The sequence below is a fragment of the Myiozetetes cayanensis genome, unplaced genomic scaffold (assembly GCF_022539395.1).
Source record: "Myiozetetes cayanensis isolate MyiCay16 unplaced genomic scaffold, myiCay2020 scf23, whole genome shotgun sequence".
Lineage (NCBI taxonomy): Eukaryota > Metazoa > Chordata > Aves > Passeriformes > Tyrannidae > Myiozetetes > Myiozetetes cayanensis.
The window spans coordinates 237,661-256,210 of NW_026087445.1; the positions used below are offsets into that span (position 1 = coordinate 237,661).

Sequence of the window (18,550 nt, forward strand, 5' to 3'; positions counted from 1 at the left end):
AACGGGTGCCCAATTCTGACTTCCCTCATTTTCCTATCACTACAGATCCATCTGTTTTAACAAATACTTCTCATTTATTCCAGCCCAGTATCAGCCCCTCTGGAAAGCCAGTGCCCAGTCCCCAGCTAAAGGTACAGGTCCTCTGGGTGTCAGGGGACACAGGGACTCTCCAATGAGCTGTGCCTGAGCCACTACAGTTTGTGCAGCCTCCTCTCACCCCCTGGGGTTCCAGCTGCACCAGTCTCTTCTCAGGGCTACCAAAAATATCCCATCACAATCAGGAATCAGTTCTCCAAGAACAGGTCTGATTCCCAAAGCCCTCTGGGAAACAACAGACAAGCTTTGCTACCTGTGTTATCCCCACTGGCAGACACAGGGTAGAGCAAATCCGTATGAGAAAGTGCATTCCTACTTACTTGATGTAAATTTTGTTTTCCCAGTTGGTGCACATATTTAAGTCAGTATCAAAGGAACAAAATGGGAACCCAATCATTGTCTCTGGCTTGGCTGGCTTACAGATCAACTCCCAGCCTTTAATTCTAGGAAGTGAGTGACCGCGAAGCCTCCTGACAGCCAAGGGCCCCCCTCTTTCCATCTGACTCCCTGTTTGTCTTGGAAGTAGCCAGGTTAAGGCTGTCCCATTCAGCCTGCAGCGGAATGTAAGGCAGATGGAAAGAGGAAAAGACAGACACTGCAAAGACCAAGAGACAAAGCCTGGTGGCGGGATGAAAGAGCATGGAACGAAGGCAGGACCCAGCCAAGCCAAACAAAGTTTTCCTTGAGTGATTACATCTGCTGGAGAGTCCCCAGCTTGCACTCTCCTCGCTGAGAAATTCCTTTAATTGTGTCTAGGACATTTTAAAAATCCCAAGAAAAGCTCCTCTGTAATCATGAGAGCTCTGAACTGTGTGAACTTTTGTCATGCTGCATTGCTGATAGCTCCCTGCATACTTCTGCAACTGAAACGTGGCCCTGCAGAAGATATTGCTGAGGTAGAGCCCTGGGGAGGGAAAACCGATAATAAATCTTCATTTCTTTTTCCCCAAGAAAAAACAAACAATTTAGACAAATTCTTCTCCCTCCCGATGTCTGTGTGGCTCTGTGCAAAGTGCATCCAGCAGAAAATGAAAATGAACAGAGATGTGTCCTCAGATTAGCCCAAATTAAACGAGGTTAAATGAGCGATGTGCAGAGCCAAAGCCCACAGCTCTGGGGAACAGGCACCTACCTCCCTGGGGACAGCAGGGACAGGGGCTCTGCCACAGCCAACAGAGCTGAGCTGAGGGTGCAGGGGGGCAGAGGGGCACAACTGGACCTCCAGCACCTGCACCAGACAGGCTGCCAGGGGCACTGCCTTGTGGATACAAAAATCAGTACTTGGAAGCCAGAAAGAAACAGAAGTATTAAGCAGCTTTCAAGAGCTGTGAGCCTGCGTTGAGCAGACACACTCCTGGGTTCAGCTGAATGCCTCTGTCCCGTGGCTTCACATCGTGGGTCCAAAGTCCCACATTTCTGAGTAGCAGAAAAGCTACTCAGCCCAAACATGGATCTGTTCTTGCTGGACCAGGGAATTGAAGCAACTGAGTGAAGGGCCCGAGGTACCAGGAAAGAGGTGACTCATGTTCCAGGATTGGGTACCAGGGCACAAGAGAGAAGGGCAGGAGCAAGACCCTCCCTCTCAGTCAGCACTTCCATTTGCTCCATTCTGCCGAAACACACATCTCTCCTTACAACACACAGAGATGCACTTTACTGACAGGGTAAGAGGTAGGGATACCTATTCTTTGATGACCTGCAGAAGACAAGGCTCAAACTTAAAATAAAACTCACACATCAGCCACAGGACAGTGTGGCCATGGGCTGATCAGCACCCTGAGCTCCTGGAGCAGGAGTCACCAGCACTGCTGGAGGATGTCAATGCACAGACAGATGACAGCATCACCCAGATTTAGTTTTAAAACAGCATGTCTTACAGTAACTTTAAAACAGAATTTATCCTAAAGATGGGCAGCCTTTCCAGACAGAACTGCCTCCTCTGGTCCCAGACCCAGCTCAGCACTTCAAGAAGCACAGCATAGCCAGGATCATGCCCTGTGGAAACACCACCTCAGTATCTGCTGAATGACACCTCAACAACAAGGCTGCAGGAAACCTCAGTGGAGAGAAACACCAGACGCTGCTGAGGGAAGGGGTGACAGCGAGACCAGGTGGCACCTCTGAGACACAGAGTCTGAACTGACCCATGAGCAAAGGGACCGGTGTCTGTGCAGCCCCCAGGTACAGGGAATAAAGAGTCTGAGGGCCAAGGAGCTCCACTTGAGAACATCCACTGCAATAATCCCAATCCTCAAAACTGTGGAAGGTTCCCTAAAAACCTGCAGTTTGCTGGGGGGGAGGTTGGGCTTTTGGTTTATGTTTATTTGCCTTTTTGTCCTCATGGATAACATTCACTTCCAGTAACTCCTGACCAAAGTGGAAAAGGAGAATTTAACAATAAGTCCATCACAAGTAATGGCAACCCATGTGCTCTTATGAAACAATAACACACCAACATAAAATAAATCAGTGCCCTTTAATTCAACAATGTAAATTACCCTCCCACCTGCTGTGACTCTCCATAAGGAGAAAAAGCTGGAGGCATATTTACCAAGCTGTCTATCCCAGTCCCATTCTGAACTGGCCTCCTGCCCTGGGGTTAGACTGTAGGACTCTGTCATCTCTTGCACTCGTATGACCTAAGAAAGGGAATGTGGCCTTTTTCCCACAAGCCCAGAGTGAGAACATCATAAAAGCTGAACTTTAGCCCCCTTTTTGGGCAGGCAGCACAATAGCAAGGAGGATGCTGTTACTCCCCAGAGGCTCTGCTGCTGAAAAACATCACCAAGCTCAAGTAAAAGGTCAGTAGTTAGGATTGCATCTCTTGTTTTCTTCAGTTTTCCTCCTCCGTCAAAGGCAGTTCAACATTCTTTGCACACCCCCCTCCCTCCTTCTGAGAAATGCAGGAAGGAAGTGCTTGCAAAATAGTTTAATTTAAAAGAACGCACAATCACACAGAGCAGACCCTGCTCCAGCCTCCGAGCAGGACGTTTGCACTGCCTCCCAGTTCCCACTGCAGCACAACCCAACCCCTGCAGGGGCAGAGCCATCCCTCTCTCTGCAGCGACAGACACCTCGGGGGCAGAGCTGTGGCTGTGTCCTGCAGGCAGCCCCCTGCTCCCCCTCAACACTCACCACCCCTCAGGGGACATCTGCCCAGGGAGCCAGGGCTGTGGAGCAGGGGAAGAAGGATGCAGGGAATCCTGTAACCTCTCAGGGCACTGCATGGGAACATGGGAGAGGCAGGACCATAGTCCTGGGATGTAGGACACAGTCACCTCCTGTCTCTCTCAGGACTTGTTTGATTTCACAGGATATTCTTCCTTCAGTGTTTGTTACCTGGACCTTGCTAGAATTTGGGAAGGTGTTTGGGACTGCTGGATTTAACTTGATCCTTGTCTTCACTAGATTTATGTGAAAGAACCAGAGTGGGAGGAAACAACTATTATACTCCATCCCCTTTTTGCAAAGAGGAATGTTGAGAACAGCAGGCAATGCTTGGAAAACTCCTTCATTATCCATCAGTTTCTGTTGTATGACCACACATCCAATCTAAACATCACTCTCCCCAGACACGCAGTGCTCTTGTATCCCTGGGCAAACAGCACTTATTATCACAAGCCCATTTCTCTGTCTTTTCAAAGCCTTTGGCAGCCCCAAGGACCATGAACCATGACAGCCACTAGCACATATCAGAACAGGCTGGCAGTCCCTGCCTGCTTTCCCTTCTTTGAGAATTCTCAGTCCTCCCACCCTGAACGCCCCAGCACTCGCAGCCTCTCCCGCACTCGGTGCTCCTGTTATGGTTCCTCACTTGCTCCCGGCATCATTCCTGGCTGGAACTCTTGGACTTGAAAGGGACACTGTCAACAAATCACAGTCCTGTCTCTTTTTTTAACCCATTGCTGTCACAGTGCATAATCAGATTAATAAAATAACTAAGAGAGCGGTGCCTGGAGGAACCAAACAGAATCACACCCACTGCCTGTTCCAGTGATGTCTCACAGAGTCACAGAATGTGCAGAGCTGGAAGGGACCCACAAGGATCATTGAATCCAACTCCTGGCCCTGCACAGGCCCATCCCCAAGGATCACCCCCTGTGCCCCAGAGGATCATCCAAACCCTCCTGCAGCTCTGGCAGCCTTGGGGCTGTGCCCACTGCCCTGGGGAGCCTGTTCAGTGCCAACCACCCTCTGGGGGAAGAACCTTTCCCTGAGATCCACCCTGAGCCTGCCCTGACACAGCTCCAGCCATTCCCTGGGGGCTGTCCCTGGTGCCCCCAGAGCAGAGCTCAGTCCTGCCCCTCCTCTGCCCCTGCCCAGGCAGTTGGAACTGCAGTGAGGTCTCCCCTCAGTCTCCTCTACTCTTCTCATCAGGATGGTCAGAACAAGCAAAGACACAATCAATTATTGTCTAGAAGGAAATTAAGAAATTTTGCATGCTGTTAACATGAGCACTTTCCCATGTACAGTCAAACAGCTTCACAAAGGGGAAGATTAACACTGTCCCAAAGAGGGAAACGAGAGTGTCAAATGCCCTGAACGGGCTTGGGACTGCGGGGCTGCAGCAGGACCTGAAACCGGGTTGTTGTGTTTTGCCTTTTTAACTTTAAAGTTGACAGCTTCCACTGCCAGCACCTACACTCAGTGCTGAGCAGTGGGGAAACCTGCCATTCCCCTGCTCTAGGCCAGATGGGTGAGTTTTTGGGGGAATGTTTTCATGACCACGCAGCCTTTAGTACTGTTTATTATCCATCCCATTCCCAGTAACTTCTTACCTTCCCTTCTTTTTCAATTGCTGTTGTTCATGTGCATTTCTGGTGGACTTAAAAATAATTGTTAGCATTGCAGACATGCCTTCAGTTTTTAAATGAGGGCTCCATAATCCTGCATTCTGTAAAGATCTTAAATAAGAAATAATTTCTGTCCCACAGGGTATTGTAAAGGCATTTAAGGAGCTTACTGCCCTCCCCACGCCTGGTGCAAGCCCAGACAAAGGACAGTAAAAATGTGAAACGGGGGAATGAATGAAAGAATCCCAGAAAGGCACATCTGGCTGGGCAGAGAAGGTGCTCCTGCAGGTAGCCAGCACAGAGCTGGGGATTTTCTTTGCTTATCAAGACTGTTAAGAGTTACACACGGCAAAAAAAGTATAGAAAGCATAAACTGTGCAGAAAGAATGTGTTACAAATGCCCCACCCCACAGTCAGTGTGCATGCAGGGGCAGAATGGGCAGGCAGATTCCAGGAGCATACAATTTGCTTCTGAGAAGCCTTTACCAATTACTTCCGCAACTCCAGCCTAAAAACCTTCTCAATAAACAACACACTCTGTCCTTAATTCAAGAGCTTACACTCATAGTCAAGTTTCATCCCAGTTTTGCCAAAACAAAGCCTTAACTAAGTACTTTTTGACCCTGAGCACACTGGACACACTGCTAAGGTGGTCATGCTGCAGGAATTACTAACAGGCTTTTTCAGGGAGAAAACTCCAAGGAAAGGTTGATGGAATCCTCTAGCATCAGTTAATTCAGGAAAAAAGCAACCCCACAAAATATTTTCTTACACTATGAGCAATTGCTGAAGTTTCAGGGGAAATTCCAAATTTACCATTACGCTGGACTCTTAACTTGAATTATATCCCCCAGTGGCCCAAATGGAGAAATCCACTCTTTGTGGAGGTGTTTTATCTCTGCACTAATTCACCAGCTGATGTGCTTGGCTGAGCCTGAGCTTGAGCTTGTGCTCAGACTCAGAGCTCCATTCAGCCACGGCAGCAGCAGTGTGACACAAGGAGGGCAGGCACAAGGGCTTTGCTGGTTCACAGCCTCTCCCTCTCCCTCCTTCCATTCCCACGTACAAGCCAGTCCTCCTGCTATTGGACAACTACTGGGAGGGAGCTTTGGAGCATCTCAGGCCCAGGAACAATCAATGGTTCCAAAACAGTGAGAACATGGCAATGATAGCAGGCTCTGTGCTCACACCTGGACAGAGCAATCCAGGTATCAGCTTACCCACAGAGCATTCTGGACAGGTGTGTGAGGAGAACTATGCCTCAAATATTGAGTCACAGAATCATGGAGTCATTAAGGCGGAAAAATTCCTTTAAGATCAAGTCCAACTGTCAACCAGCATCACCACCACGTTCAACACTGAACTGGGACCCCAAGTGCCACATCCAGGCTCCTCTTGAACACTTCCAGAGACAGTGACTCCACCACCTCTCTGGGCAACTCACTCCAATACCTGAACACCGTTTCAATGAAAAAATATTTTCCAGTATCTAATCTGAATCTGTCCTGGCACAACCTAAGGCCATTTCTTCTCGTCCTGTATTGTGGGACACGACCAAAGAGACCAACCACTATCTCACTATAACCTCCTTAAGGTAGGTGTAGGGAGAAATTCCCAGCTCAAAGTTTGTGAGGATACTAAAACCATAATGAGAAAAAAAAATAAACCCAAACACTTGTTTCAAGTTAAAAAAAGAGTACAGAGCAGACAGATATGAAAATATTACCAAAATATTGTAATGCAGAGTTTAAACAAAAGCAGTGATCCAGGGAAAAAGATCCCAGCTCAGTTCTGAGTATCTTCTTGGAGAGAATCCTATTCAGCAAAGGTGACTCAGTTAAAGGTCAGGCTTCCACCCTACTTGGTTCCCCCTTCTTTGAGGCATCACAGATGGCCTTTGCCTCAGCACTGCCCTGCCCTGAAGACCTGACAGAAAGCTCTGCCTCCATCCCAGTTACTCACACATCACCCCAGCGTGCTCTGCACCTGGGAGCATCCCCGGTCACCTCCTTGGCTCCAGGCTCCACAACCTGCCAGTGTTGTAAAGAGTGCCTCCACAACCTCTTTACAAAACATCAGCCCTTCTCCTCCTTTCCCCCTCCATTTCCTTTGTTAAGCTGCTTCTTCTGAAGGGGGATTTGGATGATGAAGCTCCTGGGCATGGCAGGGGTGCCCTGCTGTCAGCCCCAGCCACGGCAGGAGCTGGCCCGTGCCCCGCTCCCAGGGAGCAGCTCCTGCTCCTCCCTGCTGTTTATCCCAGCCGGGTGTTTTTCCCTGGCGCTGCCACGATTGTTTGGCCGGGCTGGGTGATGGATGGTGGAGAAGGCTGTGTCTGGAAATGTGCTCCTGAGTCGACAGGAAGCCCAGGGGGCCTTTGCCAGCACTTCCTTCCTGTATACAAGGGGAGGACAGAAAGGAAAAACCTTGGCTGTCTCCTACCCTGAGAAAAGTGCTCCCCTTCCAGCTGGATTACAGTAACAATATTTTAATCTTTCACAAGATTATAATATCCTTCCTCTCTAAGTATAGCTCCAGCGGCAGCTCAGAATGAAGTGAACTGACAATGTCAAACTCAATAGGTGGTGCTGGAAGCTGAACAAATGGAGGCCCGAAGTGGAAGATCCCTATCTTCAGCCAAGACATAAATCACCAGGGGATCACACCTGTCCAACCCAGGACTTGACTCCAAGAGCACTTCAACAGAAGGTATAAAATGCACACATTGGAAATGTGTCCCTCTGGACAGCTTGGCTCCTCTGCCTGTTTTAGAGAGTGGATCTAAACTCAAACCACGAGGTTTATTGCCCCTACAAAACACAAGGCTGCAGTGAGCAATCTGTGAACACTCTGACTGCACATTTCTCACGAGCACCCAGGATGTCTTATAGAGATTTGCCTTGAAAGTCTTTTTCCAAAAACCCAGCCCCAATGTCCTTTTGTGGATGATTCATGAATCTCCACGCATCCTGATGTGCAATCATCACCTGTTCACAGTAATAAAAACACATGCTGAGTATTACAGAATACATACTTTCCCCTACCACAGGAATTTTTCTAAAATTTTCCATTCTTGAGCTCCCAGATTCAAACCCATAGACAACAGCAAGGGCTTTAGTGCAGGCAGGTGCTCAGAACCCCAAACTCATGAACTTGCTCTGCCTACAGCCACGTGGCCTGTGACAGCCAGAGCAGGGCACTCGGGGTGTGGTTCTGAGGACCGCTCTCCTGGCTGTCCCAGCAAGGGGGTATCCCAGCAATCCCCTCAGGCACATATTGTCTGGGCCAGTTTGCCCAAGCAACTCTGAAAAAGGAAGGAAGAAATTCTCAGGACTCTTGACAACAAAAGAAAGCTCCCCAAACCTGTGAGCAGACAGCCCTCCTAACAGCCTGTATTTCTGACAAAGGCCTCAGACAAAAAGACCTCACCCACGAACAAAGAGTGCGGAACAATGGGAACTGTCAAAAAATAGCCCTCACGTCAGAGCTAAGAATGCCCCTTGACACTTCCAAAAAAGCCCAGGCCGAGCTGAGCCTGGGAGGCCACAGGCACTGCCTCTGGCACCCGCCTCTCCCAGGCCCTGCCCCAGGGCAGAAACTGCCAGCAGCACTCAGTGAGGCTGAATTCCAACAACCAAAGATGGGGATGGAAGAGGAGAGGAAATACATGGTAGGTCTGAGCCAGAAGAAGTAACAAATTCCTGTCCATTCAATCTCTCCAGCAAGGATCCCACATTGAGACTCCATGGGACACATGTGAAAATGGTGTGTGTGCAGGTGTTCCCTTTCTGCACAGGGAAACCAACTACCAAAGCAACTACTGAGAAAACTAAACTGTGGCTAAAAGCTGAATGAGTTGTGTAACACAGCAATAAAACCCTGTGTGCTTCTGAACTGGTGAGAAGTTATAAAAACAATTGCTAGCAAACTTTTCAACCTGGACTAGAATTCTAAGAATTCCAAAATCCAGATGTGGACAGGAAACCCCAAAGATCCAATAACCTTCAGGGCATGCAATTTAGCACTGATTCACAGGTTTTGCTTTATTTGTGACTCAGCATTCTCTTCCAACAGCACTGAGAAAATAAATGGAAAGCAATTCATGCTGAATGAAGAGGCAAACACTTGGCGAAGCAGAAAACTCACCCGTGGGCTGATCACTTGAGTCACTGCCCTGATTCATCCTCCCGAAGGCGGCACCAGATCAGGATGCTGAGGTAGGAGGTCTAAGCTCAGAGATGGCACTCCAACCTCTTGCTTCTGAAAAGAAAAAAGAGTTACTGTCCAATTGTAGGAACTTCACCCTCTATGACAAAGGGAGAAACTCGTGTGGGGTCTGCTGTCCATGAATCTAATAAGAGAGTGGAGAATCTACGTGCAAGTACAACTTGGTGTAGGAGCCACAGTTAACACTGCCTGAAGATCAGAGAATTCAATGGTGAAGTGAATTAAGTCAACCAAGAAACACTGAAAAGTGGCATCTGAGATCTCACGCACGTTAAAGCAACGTGCAGTTAAACCCACATCTGGATTCCTGGAATAGGTCAAGATGAGCTTTCAGATTTGCACTGTACAAACAAGAGTCCTAATGCTGTTTACTTGAGTAGCCAAACAAAACTCCTGCCCAGGGCCAGCAGTTAACTTGATGATCCTGATGGGTCCCTTCCAACTCAGCACATTCCATGATCCTGTGAAAACCCCAGACCTATCTAACCCCAACCAGACAAGCAGGCCACGTGAAAGTATGATTTTGCCACAGCTTAACAGCTCCTTCTCTTTGTTTGCTTGCCCTTCCACTCATCACATCTTGACTGTGGTAGAGTTGGAAACACAACCCATGTCTCCCAAATCCCAGTCCAGTGCCTTAACCACCACATCCTTCCTGCTGAATCACACTACAGGATTGTTTATCAGGAAGGAAATTCCCCCTCGAGAATACTCACTCTGAGTGTGTTGGTGGAACACAAATGCTTAAAAAAATACAAACAGGCAATAACAACAAGTGATTTAAGTCCCTGTGCAGCAGGCTGGAGGCACAGCAGCAGGCTGGGTTTGTTGTTTGTAGCAGTGTAAGTGAGGCACATGGAGCAGGACATGACACAGAACAAGCAGTGCATCCGTGTGGCCTCACAGTAACAGCCTCCTGGTCTCAACGGATGACACAAGACTCTGAAAGCATCTCCTCCACATTTACCATGAGGTGTACCTCACTCAGGGGCACTCAGGAGGTTTAATTCTTACCAGGCGCCATGAAAGTCACCTTTGGCAGCATCTCATGCCAAGCTCCGAAGTGCAAGCAGTTTGTATGGGATCCAGTGGGTCAGAATTAACCTCAACATGTTGTATCAACAAAGGGCCTTCGCTTCCTTTAAGGTCTTTAGCCCAAAACTAAAAAAAAAAAGCAGGGTGTATGTGGAGGAAGATACCAAAAGTGCAACAAATAGGTTTTAGCCTAAACACACTTTACCCCATTGGTCTCCTAGAAACAAAAAGGGCTGTAACTCATCCATGACCTGTCCAAAGACACAGACCCACTGAAACAGCAAATTCATGGTCCAGGACTGAAGAATTTGGCTCTCCTCAGCAGTTGGGCAAAGGAGAAGAATTTCCCCACTCACAAGCAGTGGCTTCCCAGGTTGTGCCCTGTGAGACCCCACCACAGTAACCAACAAACACGCCCAGAACTCGGACACCATTTCTGAGCATGTCATTGTATGGACATTCCAGTAGGACCTGGGGCAGGGAACCAAACCCTCCCAGTGTCCTGGGGTCACACTCGTACCTAGAGCAGCTTTAACAAGCCCAGCCACGAGGCAGCTCCTCCAGAGAGCCAAGGGAGACTCCAGAGCCTCAGGGGCCACGGCACAGCCGAGGGCTGCACCCACCCACGGACACGGGCAGGGCCCCGGGCTCTGCTGGACACACCAGCCCCACGGGAAGGCACATCTGGTCTGTGGCACCCCTGTGAACACCTGCAACTGTTCCCCCTTGCCCCGTGTGCACTTCAGACTGCAAGACTGATCCATGCTGATCCCCAGTCAGTCCAGAAGCACCTCTCAGAGCAGTGCAGGGAGTACAGGAGCTGCTCTGGTGACACAAAGCCCCTCCAAGTGCACTTGGTGTGAGATTCATCCATCGTATTCAGCACCTGCATCTCCTCTGAGCACCTGGGCTCTCCTCCTGCCCGGAGGAGACACAGAGGCACCTCTGGGGAGCTCATCCCAACAGGAGTGATGGGAAGGTGACATCAGTGGAGTCACATGTTGCTCTCTGGTAGAGTCCAGGGAGTCTTGGTGGCCATCTCAGATGAAGGCAGCCATGTGCCACAGGCTGAATCCCACCCTCTACCATTACTTTAACCCGAGCTGAACATCTTGGCTTTGCTGTCCCACAGCACATAAAGGAACACACCAGGGAAAGGCAGGCACAGCACTGCCATCAAACAGCATCAAACACCACAGCTCTTAGGTGCTGCCCCTCTGTCCTGCTCAGGTGGGACCCATCCTCCAATGTTGCCTCCAACTCTGCATTCCTCAACACAAGAAGGACGTGGAGCTGCTGGAACAAGTTCAGAGGAGGCCACAGAGATGCTCCCAGGGCTGGAGCCCCTTTGCTCTGGAGCCAGGCTGGGGGAGCTGGGGGGGGTTCTCCTGGAGAAGAGAAGGATCCAGGGACACCTCAGAGCCCCTTCCAGGGCCTAAAGGGGCTCCAGGAGAGTTGGAGAGGGACTGGGAACAAGGGATTGAGGGGTAGGGCAAGGGGGAATGGCTTCCCACTGCCAGAGGGCAGGGATAGATGGGATATTGAGAAGAAATTGTTCCCTGTGAGGGTGGGGAGGCCCTGGCACAGGTTTCCCAGAGAAGCTGTGGCTGTCCCATCCCTGGAAGTGTCCAAGGCCAGGTTGGACGGGGCTTGGAGCAACCTGGGCAGGTGGAAGGTGTCCCTGCCCATGGCAGGGGGTAGAATGAGATGATTCTGTCCCCAGTCTGTTCCCCATTCTTCACCCCCTGGCAGTCCCTGTTTGCTGCAGAGTGTACCTGCCTCAGCTTTGTTCTGCACCTCTATGCAGCTTTTCGCACCACTGGCATCAGACATATCCCAAAACTTGCTAAGTGACAGTTTCTCGCCAGAAGACACTTTAAAGCAACACTTTCCACTCTTTTGAACAGTAAACAGAAAGAGTTACAATTTCTCCTCAAGGCTTCTTTCAAACTTTACAATGTCTGAAAACCCTTTTTGACATCATATGAGAGTAGTTCAAGTACTAAGGTGAAATGAAATTCCATTGTTCCCCACTCCAAAGGCTATTCTCCCATTCCCTGCCTGCTATTTTTGGGGTCAGGATCAAATTTGTAGCTTTTTCTATAAAGTGAGCCCCACTTAGGTCTAAATCAAGTGTGTCCAGAGGGAGAACACAACTGTACACCTTCAGTCCTGCAGGGTGCTGTGGTGAAGGATGTCCCAATTGCTCGTACAGGTGCTTTCTGCTTGGTTCACACATTCCCCACATGGAGACCCAGCATGGAGCAGCTAAAGAGAAATGCTGTGGAAAGAGCTTCCAGCCTGCTTCTCCAAGAGCTGCTGGCATTCCTCCAGGGCAGTGTGGGCACTGTCAGACTCTTGATTTGAGGACTAGTGCCATGCAGGTGTTTTGCTTCGTGTTTAAGCCAAACAAGCTACTGGTGCACACAGTCAGTGACTGGCACAGGGCTGGGGCAAAAGGGATGGACGGAGGGAGGGATGGAGGGGTACAGGGATGGATGGAGGGAGGGATGGATGGATGGCCAGATGGATGGGTGGTGTCTGACACCTGCCCTGCCCACAGGTCACACCTGCCCTAAGGGCAAAGTAACCTCCCTGTGGATGGGGATGGTGTGGACAGAGCTCAGGTCCTGCTTCCTCACTAACAGCTGAGGCCACAGCCACTACCAGACAGGGAACTGGAGCCCACTGGTTTCCTCCTGAGTGATTTCAGTTCAAGCAGGGCCATCACTGGGCTGGAGTGAACAAGGGGCTCCTGGCCCTCAGCTCTGGAGCTGTGCAGAGAAAAGCAGCAAACGTCCCTCCTGACCATTTGTTAACCCCCTATGGGATCAGCTCCTGTGCTGGTACCTCAAGCCCTGCCAGAGCTGGTGCTTTCCTCCAAGTGTGAAAAACTGTAAAAAAATCTTATCTCTCTTTAGAAAATGTCCCCAAAACAAAAAAAGTGGGTTTCTATTCCGCCTGGGTATGGAAAAAGATTTGAAAATGTGAAGTGAGAGAAACTTAAATCTTTAGAAACAAGAAAACAAATGCTACAAAGCAATGCTTATTTGTAAGCCTCTCCATACTGAGATTTTTAAGCCAATCTCACATTTTTGCAACCTGCCTTTTGCTGCTTTATTGTCACAGAACATAAAGGCACATGTAGAAAAAGATATCACTGAATCACAGAATACCCTGAGCTGGAAGGGACCCACAAGGACTATCCAGCCCAGCTCCTGACCCTGCACAGACACCCCAACAATCCCACCCTGTCCCTCAGAGCGTTGTCCAAACCCTCCTGGAGCTCTGGCAGCCTTGGGGCTGTGCCCACTGCCCTGGGGAGCCTGTTCAGTGCCAACCACCCTCTGGGGGAAGAACCTTTCCCTGAGATCCAACTTAACCCCCCTTGACACAGCTCCAGCTGTTCCCTGGGCGCTGTCCCTGTTCACACAGAGCAGAGATCGGAGCTGCCCCTCCACTGCCCCTCAGGAGGCAGCAGCAGAGCACTCTGGGGTCTCCAGCATTACCAACCCCTCTGCAAAAAAAAACAACCTGAGTCAGGAGATGGGTGAAGGAAACTGTAGTCCCAGGAGTGCACGCAAAAACAACCTGTGAAGAACATTAACTTCATTAACTTTACAGACTTTGGATCCTGTACTTACACCCAGTTAAGCTTCAATTCATCTCCCATCAGTAACAAACCCAACACTTCATTCTTCAGAATGCCCCTGTTAAGCTACACCACCCAAAATCTCTGCTTGAATTAAGGCATCTCAGACTCCAGTGTGCAACAAATGACCTGCATCCTGAGCCCCTTCACAAGCCAGCTCTGTAATATATGTTATTTCAGAGTGGGAAGAAGTGATGAAGAGCCCTGTGGCCTCTTAGCACCTCAGACTGAAATGCAAACAGCAGTTCCATCTATTTTTACAGACTTTCCTTTATCATGTAAATCTTCCACTACTCAGAAATAGAAACTTCACTTCGCTGTGATAAGGATATAGAATAAAAACCACTGACACCAGCACCCCAAAGCCAGCAGGGCTCCACGGGATCTCCCAACCATCCATGGGCTGCTCAGCACCACCAGGACCGTTGGCACAGCAGAAGCCAAGGGGCCAGGACACAGCCCTGCAGCTGAAAGCTGCCTCCTATATCCACGGATTTTACTGGAGCTCGCTCTAAGGAGATCTCTCTTTACCCACTTCACTTTAATGGAACTTTTATTAAATGATTATTGACTTTTGACCATTTATGGCTGTGATTTAACAATTTCACACCATTATTACCGTAACAAGATTCACCGGAACTGCTGAAGGCTCAGACCAGAACACATACAGCAGAAGGCAGCACAGCCACACTGCTCCAGTGAGCACCCTCTGCCTCATTAGCTCGGACACTGTAACTAGAAAACAGCTGCCCAAACATCAACAGATGTCTATCAAAGTCTGTTGGATCTCAAGGCCATCCCCTCAGCCTGGTGAAACCTGCCAGCTTGACAAGAATGCATTTTTAATGGAAATTCTGCACAAGTTCCTAACATCAGTAAGCAAATTGTTGTGACACCAAGGGTGTAAACAAAACCTGAACCGCTGGAGAAAGCCCTGGACACCAGAGAACTTGTCTCCCTGCATGCCTGCAGAGTTCCATACAACCAGATCTCCCTGCTCATTTCACTCTCCTTACACATCAATCTCCTCCAGCCTCTTGGAAAACTCACCCTGGAAACAACCAGCACAACTGCAGATTCTGTTGCACTCAGGACAAGTGCGAGGGTCTGTGCCGGTGCTGGAGGTGGCTACCGCCGTGCCCAGCCCCGGGAAAGCTGTGCTGGCTCCAGAACGGGTGCTGGTCTCACCTGTGTTCCCTGTGCGGCTGAAGGACGGGGAGGAGCGCTGGTCTCTGGCACCCTCTGCTGACAAACCCCCCGGCCCGGCCAGTGCCCGGGGCACCGGCACACGGTCAGGCTGTGAACGGGATCCACTGCCCTTTGCTAGATGAACAGTCCAGAACTTAAATCTTCTTTTATTTGTCTGTACAATTACACTAATCACAGCTGGCCCTTCTCCCCCTTGGTTTGCTCGGGCAACCACGCACACCCCGTACAGGGGGGTGTCCTACTCTCCTGCCTCTGGGGTCACTGAAGACCCCTGGGATTCATCATCCCTTCCACCCACCAGTGCCCCCAGCACTCTGCACACAGCATCTATCTCCTGCTTCCTAAGGAGGTGATCAGGGAGGTGATTTACACTCCAGCACTAACGTGGAGAATGAAAAGGGCAATAATCCAAAGCACAGTGTTCTGGCTCAGGTGTCAGCCAGGGACACTTGAGGGAATCATCCCTGCAAGGCAACTGTCCAAACCCTCCCAGTCCCACCCTTTTGATGCATGATTCCCTCAACATCTCACACCACACTCACCACACAGCAGCTGTGACCCCGTGATCATCCCTGTCCCCGAGTGGGGCAGGAGGATGAGCGGCAGAGCAGGAGCAGCACGTGGCAGCCGGGGCTGTGCCTGGCAGGGGGGCTCTGTGCCACCCCCTCCACCAGTGCCACACCTTTGTCACAAGTCCAATGTGCCCAACCTGCAGTGTCTCACACAGAGACACCCCGAGGTGTCTGACTGTGACTGGTGACACTCAACCTGCCAAACCAAACCGCGTCCTGACGCTGCCATGCCGCAAGTGGAGATTCCTGGGGAACAGAGAACGTTCTCTGTAAAGGCACTGGTGAAACAGAAACCCGATAGTCTGGGATGTATTAACTTCAGAGATTGATTTTCAGCTCTGTTATTGTCTGTATTTTTCTGATTCTTGCCTTTTCTTTGCTGGTGTGAAGGGGAGGCCGGGAGGATATGCCAGCACGGGCTGGGTAAGCCTCAGACAGCTCACAGGCTGAACAGAGCCTACCCTGGCACTTTGTAAGGGCTATTTCAAACCCATGCAGCTGTGCTTGACCTATCAAAGGGTCTCCATTTCAGGGGAAAGAATCCCAAAGGATTATTCCACCTCCAAAACAGCACCTTAAAAAACCCCTAAGGAACAACTTCGGGAATAGGGAGTGAAGGATTTAAACAAGAATCAATGTGTAAACAAAAATTCTCAGCAAACAGAAAAACAGGTCAGGTGAACACACTTCACAAATTTCATTCCAATTTTTGGCCACTACTGAAAACCACTATAATGTAAAAAAACTGGAAAACTATAAAATGTCAAGGCATTAAATAATCAAGATGATTGAATAGTAACATGCAAATCCTTATGAGGAGATCCAGCATAGTTACTTTGAATGCTGACAACTCAGTCTCTCTTAAGCTCTCTCACATTAAAAGAGCTTACTTGGCTTTCTTTTTTTCCAGTCCTAGAACAGCTTTGTTAACACTTGTCAGCACAACATCGCTGAGGACTCAATATGGGACTCCACCACTTCCCAAACCAGAGTCAGGGCTGTTTCAGTGTGAGTCCCTCAGACACTGTGACTGCTTCCCAGCACTTGGATTTCATGTTCAGGCAGTGGTGTTAACCCAGCACTATTAACCTGTGTCCAGTGCTCTGTGACAGAGTGTTTGAACATTTCCTCCTGGATTGCTGAGGAACCTTTATTATCTCTCATAAGCATATTCACCTTCTGCTTTTATTTGAAGCATGGAGCATCCTCCAGAGTCTGACACTTCTGAAAGGCTTGGCAGCTGAAGACCCTGCTCTCACCAGAGGTTTGTCCCACCTGGCTCTGCCAGGACAGCACAGCTGGCTGGGTGCCTGCATGTTCAGTCCCTCAGCTCACACGTCTGGCATCTTAATGAGAACAGGGGTGAAAGGGTTTGTACAGAACTGCTGGGCCTGGGCTGGAGAAGCTGAGCTATGAGGCCACATTCCTTGTGCTGCACTAACACACAGCAGGGGACTGGGATGTCCAAATGCAGCTGCTTGGCAGGGTCAGAGCTCTGACACAGCTCAGCAGTGCCTGCAGGAGCACGGGCTGAACTCCTGCCTCTGCTGAACCCCTCACCCCAAGGGATCTCCCAGAGAGACTCTGCAGCCACCTCTCCACTGCACAGTTTTGGGAGTACAGTTATGCTGGTAAAAGTGCAGTAAATGCAAATCCCTCCTGTGTGACAGATGCTCCAGCAAACTCCCAGGCAAAACAGAGAGAATTTTATGAATCATGGCATTTACAGGAGGAGGGAGGGAGGAAGGTTTGTCTTTGGCAAAACCACCTTTTCCCCCCCCCCTTTTTTTTTTATTTTATAAAAAGTGTTGAAGCTTTTCTTCTCCAGAGAGTTTTGGTTGAATACCTCTAGCTATAGATACAACTCTAAACAAAAAGCTTTTACAGGACAGATGAGTAAGTTTAGAAATCCACTACATTTTCACCATCTTGATCAGCTTCTCTGCCCAATCTTCCCTTCCATTCACCCACAGGAGCTGAAGCTCCGCTGTGTGGATTTCTGCTTGATTACTTTCACTCCAGACCACGTCTAAATGTGAATCAAAGCAGAATAATCCAAGGATTTCCTCTCAAATCACGATTTCCTCTGTTTTCCCCGTTACTAGCAAATCCCTCAGATCCCAACTGTCTGCAGCTCCTCATTTTCCGTCCTGGCCCAAGTTCCTACAGGGCTGCCCGCAGCCGGAGCGGAGCCAGCAGCTCTGGGCCTGCCCAGCCCAGGCCACGCTCAGGTCTGTGGGCAGCTCCCTGCCTGTGTCCCAGAGATGCTGCTGCTACCCCTTGGAAACCTTTCCACATTCAGAACTTCCACGAGCTATTGGCATTTTCACTTCCAGGTTCTTATCAGCCTCGACCAAGATTTCCTTTGCAGTTTTTTCTCACCTGAGATCTGATATACCGTGTCAACAAGCAGCTACTTGTTATAGTGAGGTTTGCCTCTTATTTCTGTTTGTCTTTTGCCCACATCATTGCCTATGAGTCCTTCCACCTCCTGCAGGGAGTATCCTCGTTGTTGAAGGCAGCAAGGAGGGGAACATGGGAGGACGTGGAGGATGGAGAGGCAGGAGCTGCAGCACAGATCAGCTGCAGCACCTGGTCATGGCTGAAAAGCTGCAGGAGACACTGGCTTTGCTGCGGCTGAAGATCCTGACTGCTGCTTGGAATATAAATTAAGGGATTACTGATTGCTGGCCTGAGACCTTGACCAGTAGATCTCTTTATAAGATCAAAGCTTACAATGCACTGGTGGCCTGGTTTGTCACTCTCTGGGAAGTCCTGTGCAATTCCACACGCTGGCATCTGACAGATCGGCACCCCCAGATCAACCCACCAATGTCTGTGTTCTCCCTCTGTTTCTTCTTGTAGAAGTTTCAATTTCACCATCATCACCAGAGGACCTCAAGGGCAATTAAGGCTGCTTATCAAATTCAGTGAAGTCTTTGTCAAGCATGAAGCCAGTAACTCCACCA

The 18,550-nt window shown here is 49.6% G+C and overlaps 1 protein-coding gene across 14 annotated transcripts in view; it reads right to left on the reverse strand.

Annotated features, from left to right (window-relative positions):
- Window positions 1-18,550, reverse strand: part of EXD3 (exonuclease 3'-5' domain containing 3) — a 282,431-nt gene that overhangs the window by 211,394 nt on the left and 52,487 nt on the right. For 12 of the 14 annotated variants that reach the window (XR_007629431.1, XR_007629432.1, XR_007629427.1 and 9 more), the window contains one exon: window positions 9,033-9,146. Coding sequence is in view for 3 of the 14 variants with exons in the window: in XM_050319851.1 (XP_050175808.1) it covers window positions 9,033-9,069 (37 nt within the window). In the remaining 11 variants the exon portion in view is untranslated. Of the gene's footprint in view, window positions 1-9,032; window positions 9,147-10,127; window positions 10,253-18,550 lie in introns of those variants that run through there. The other 2 variants (XR_007629423.1, XR_007629426.1) reach the window with 2 other exon arrangements.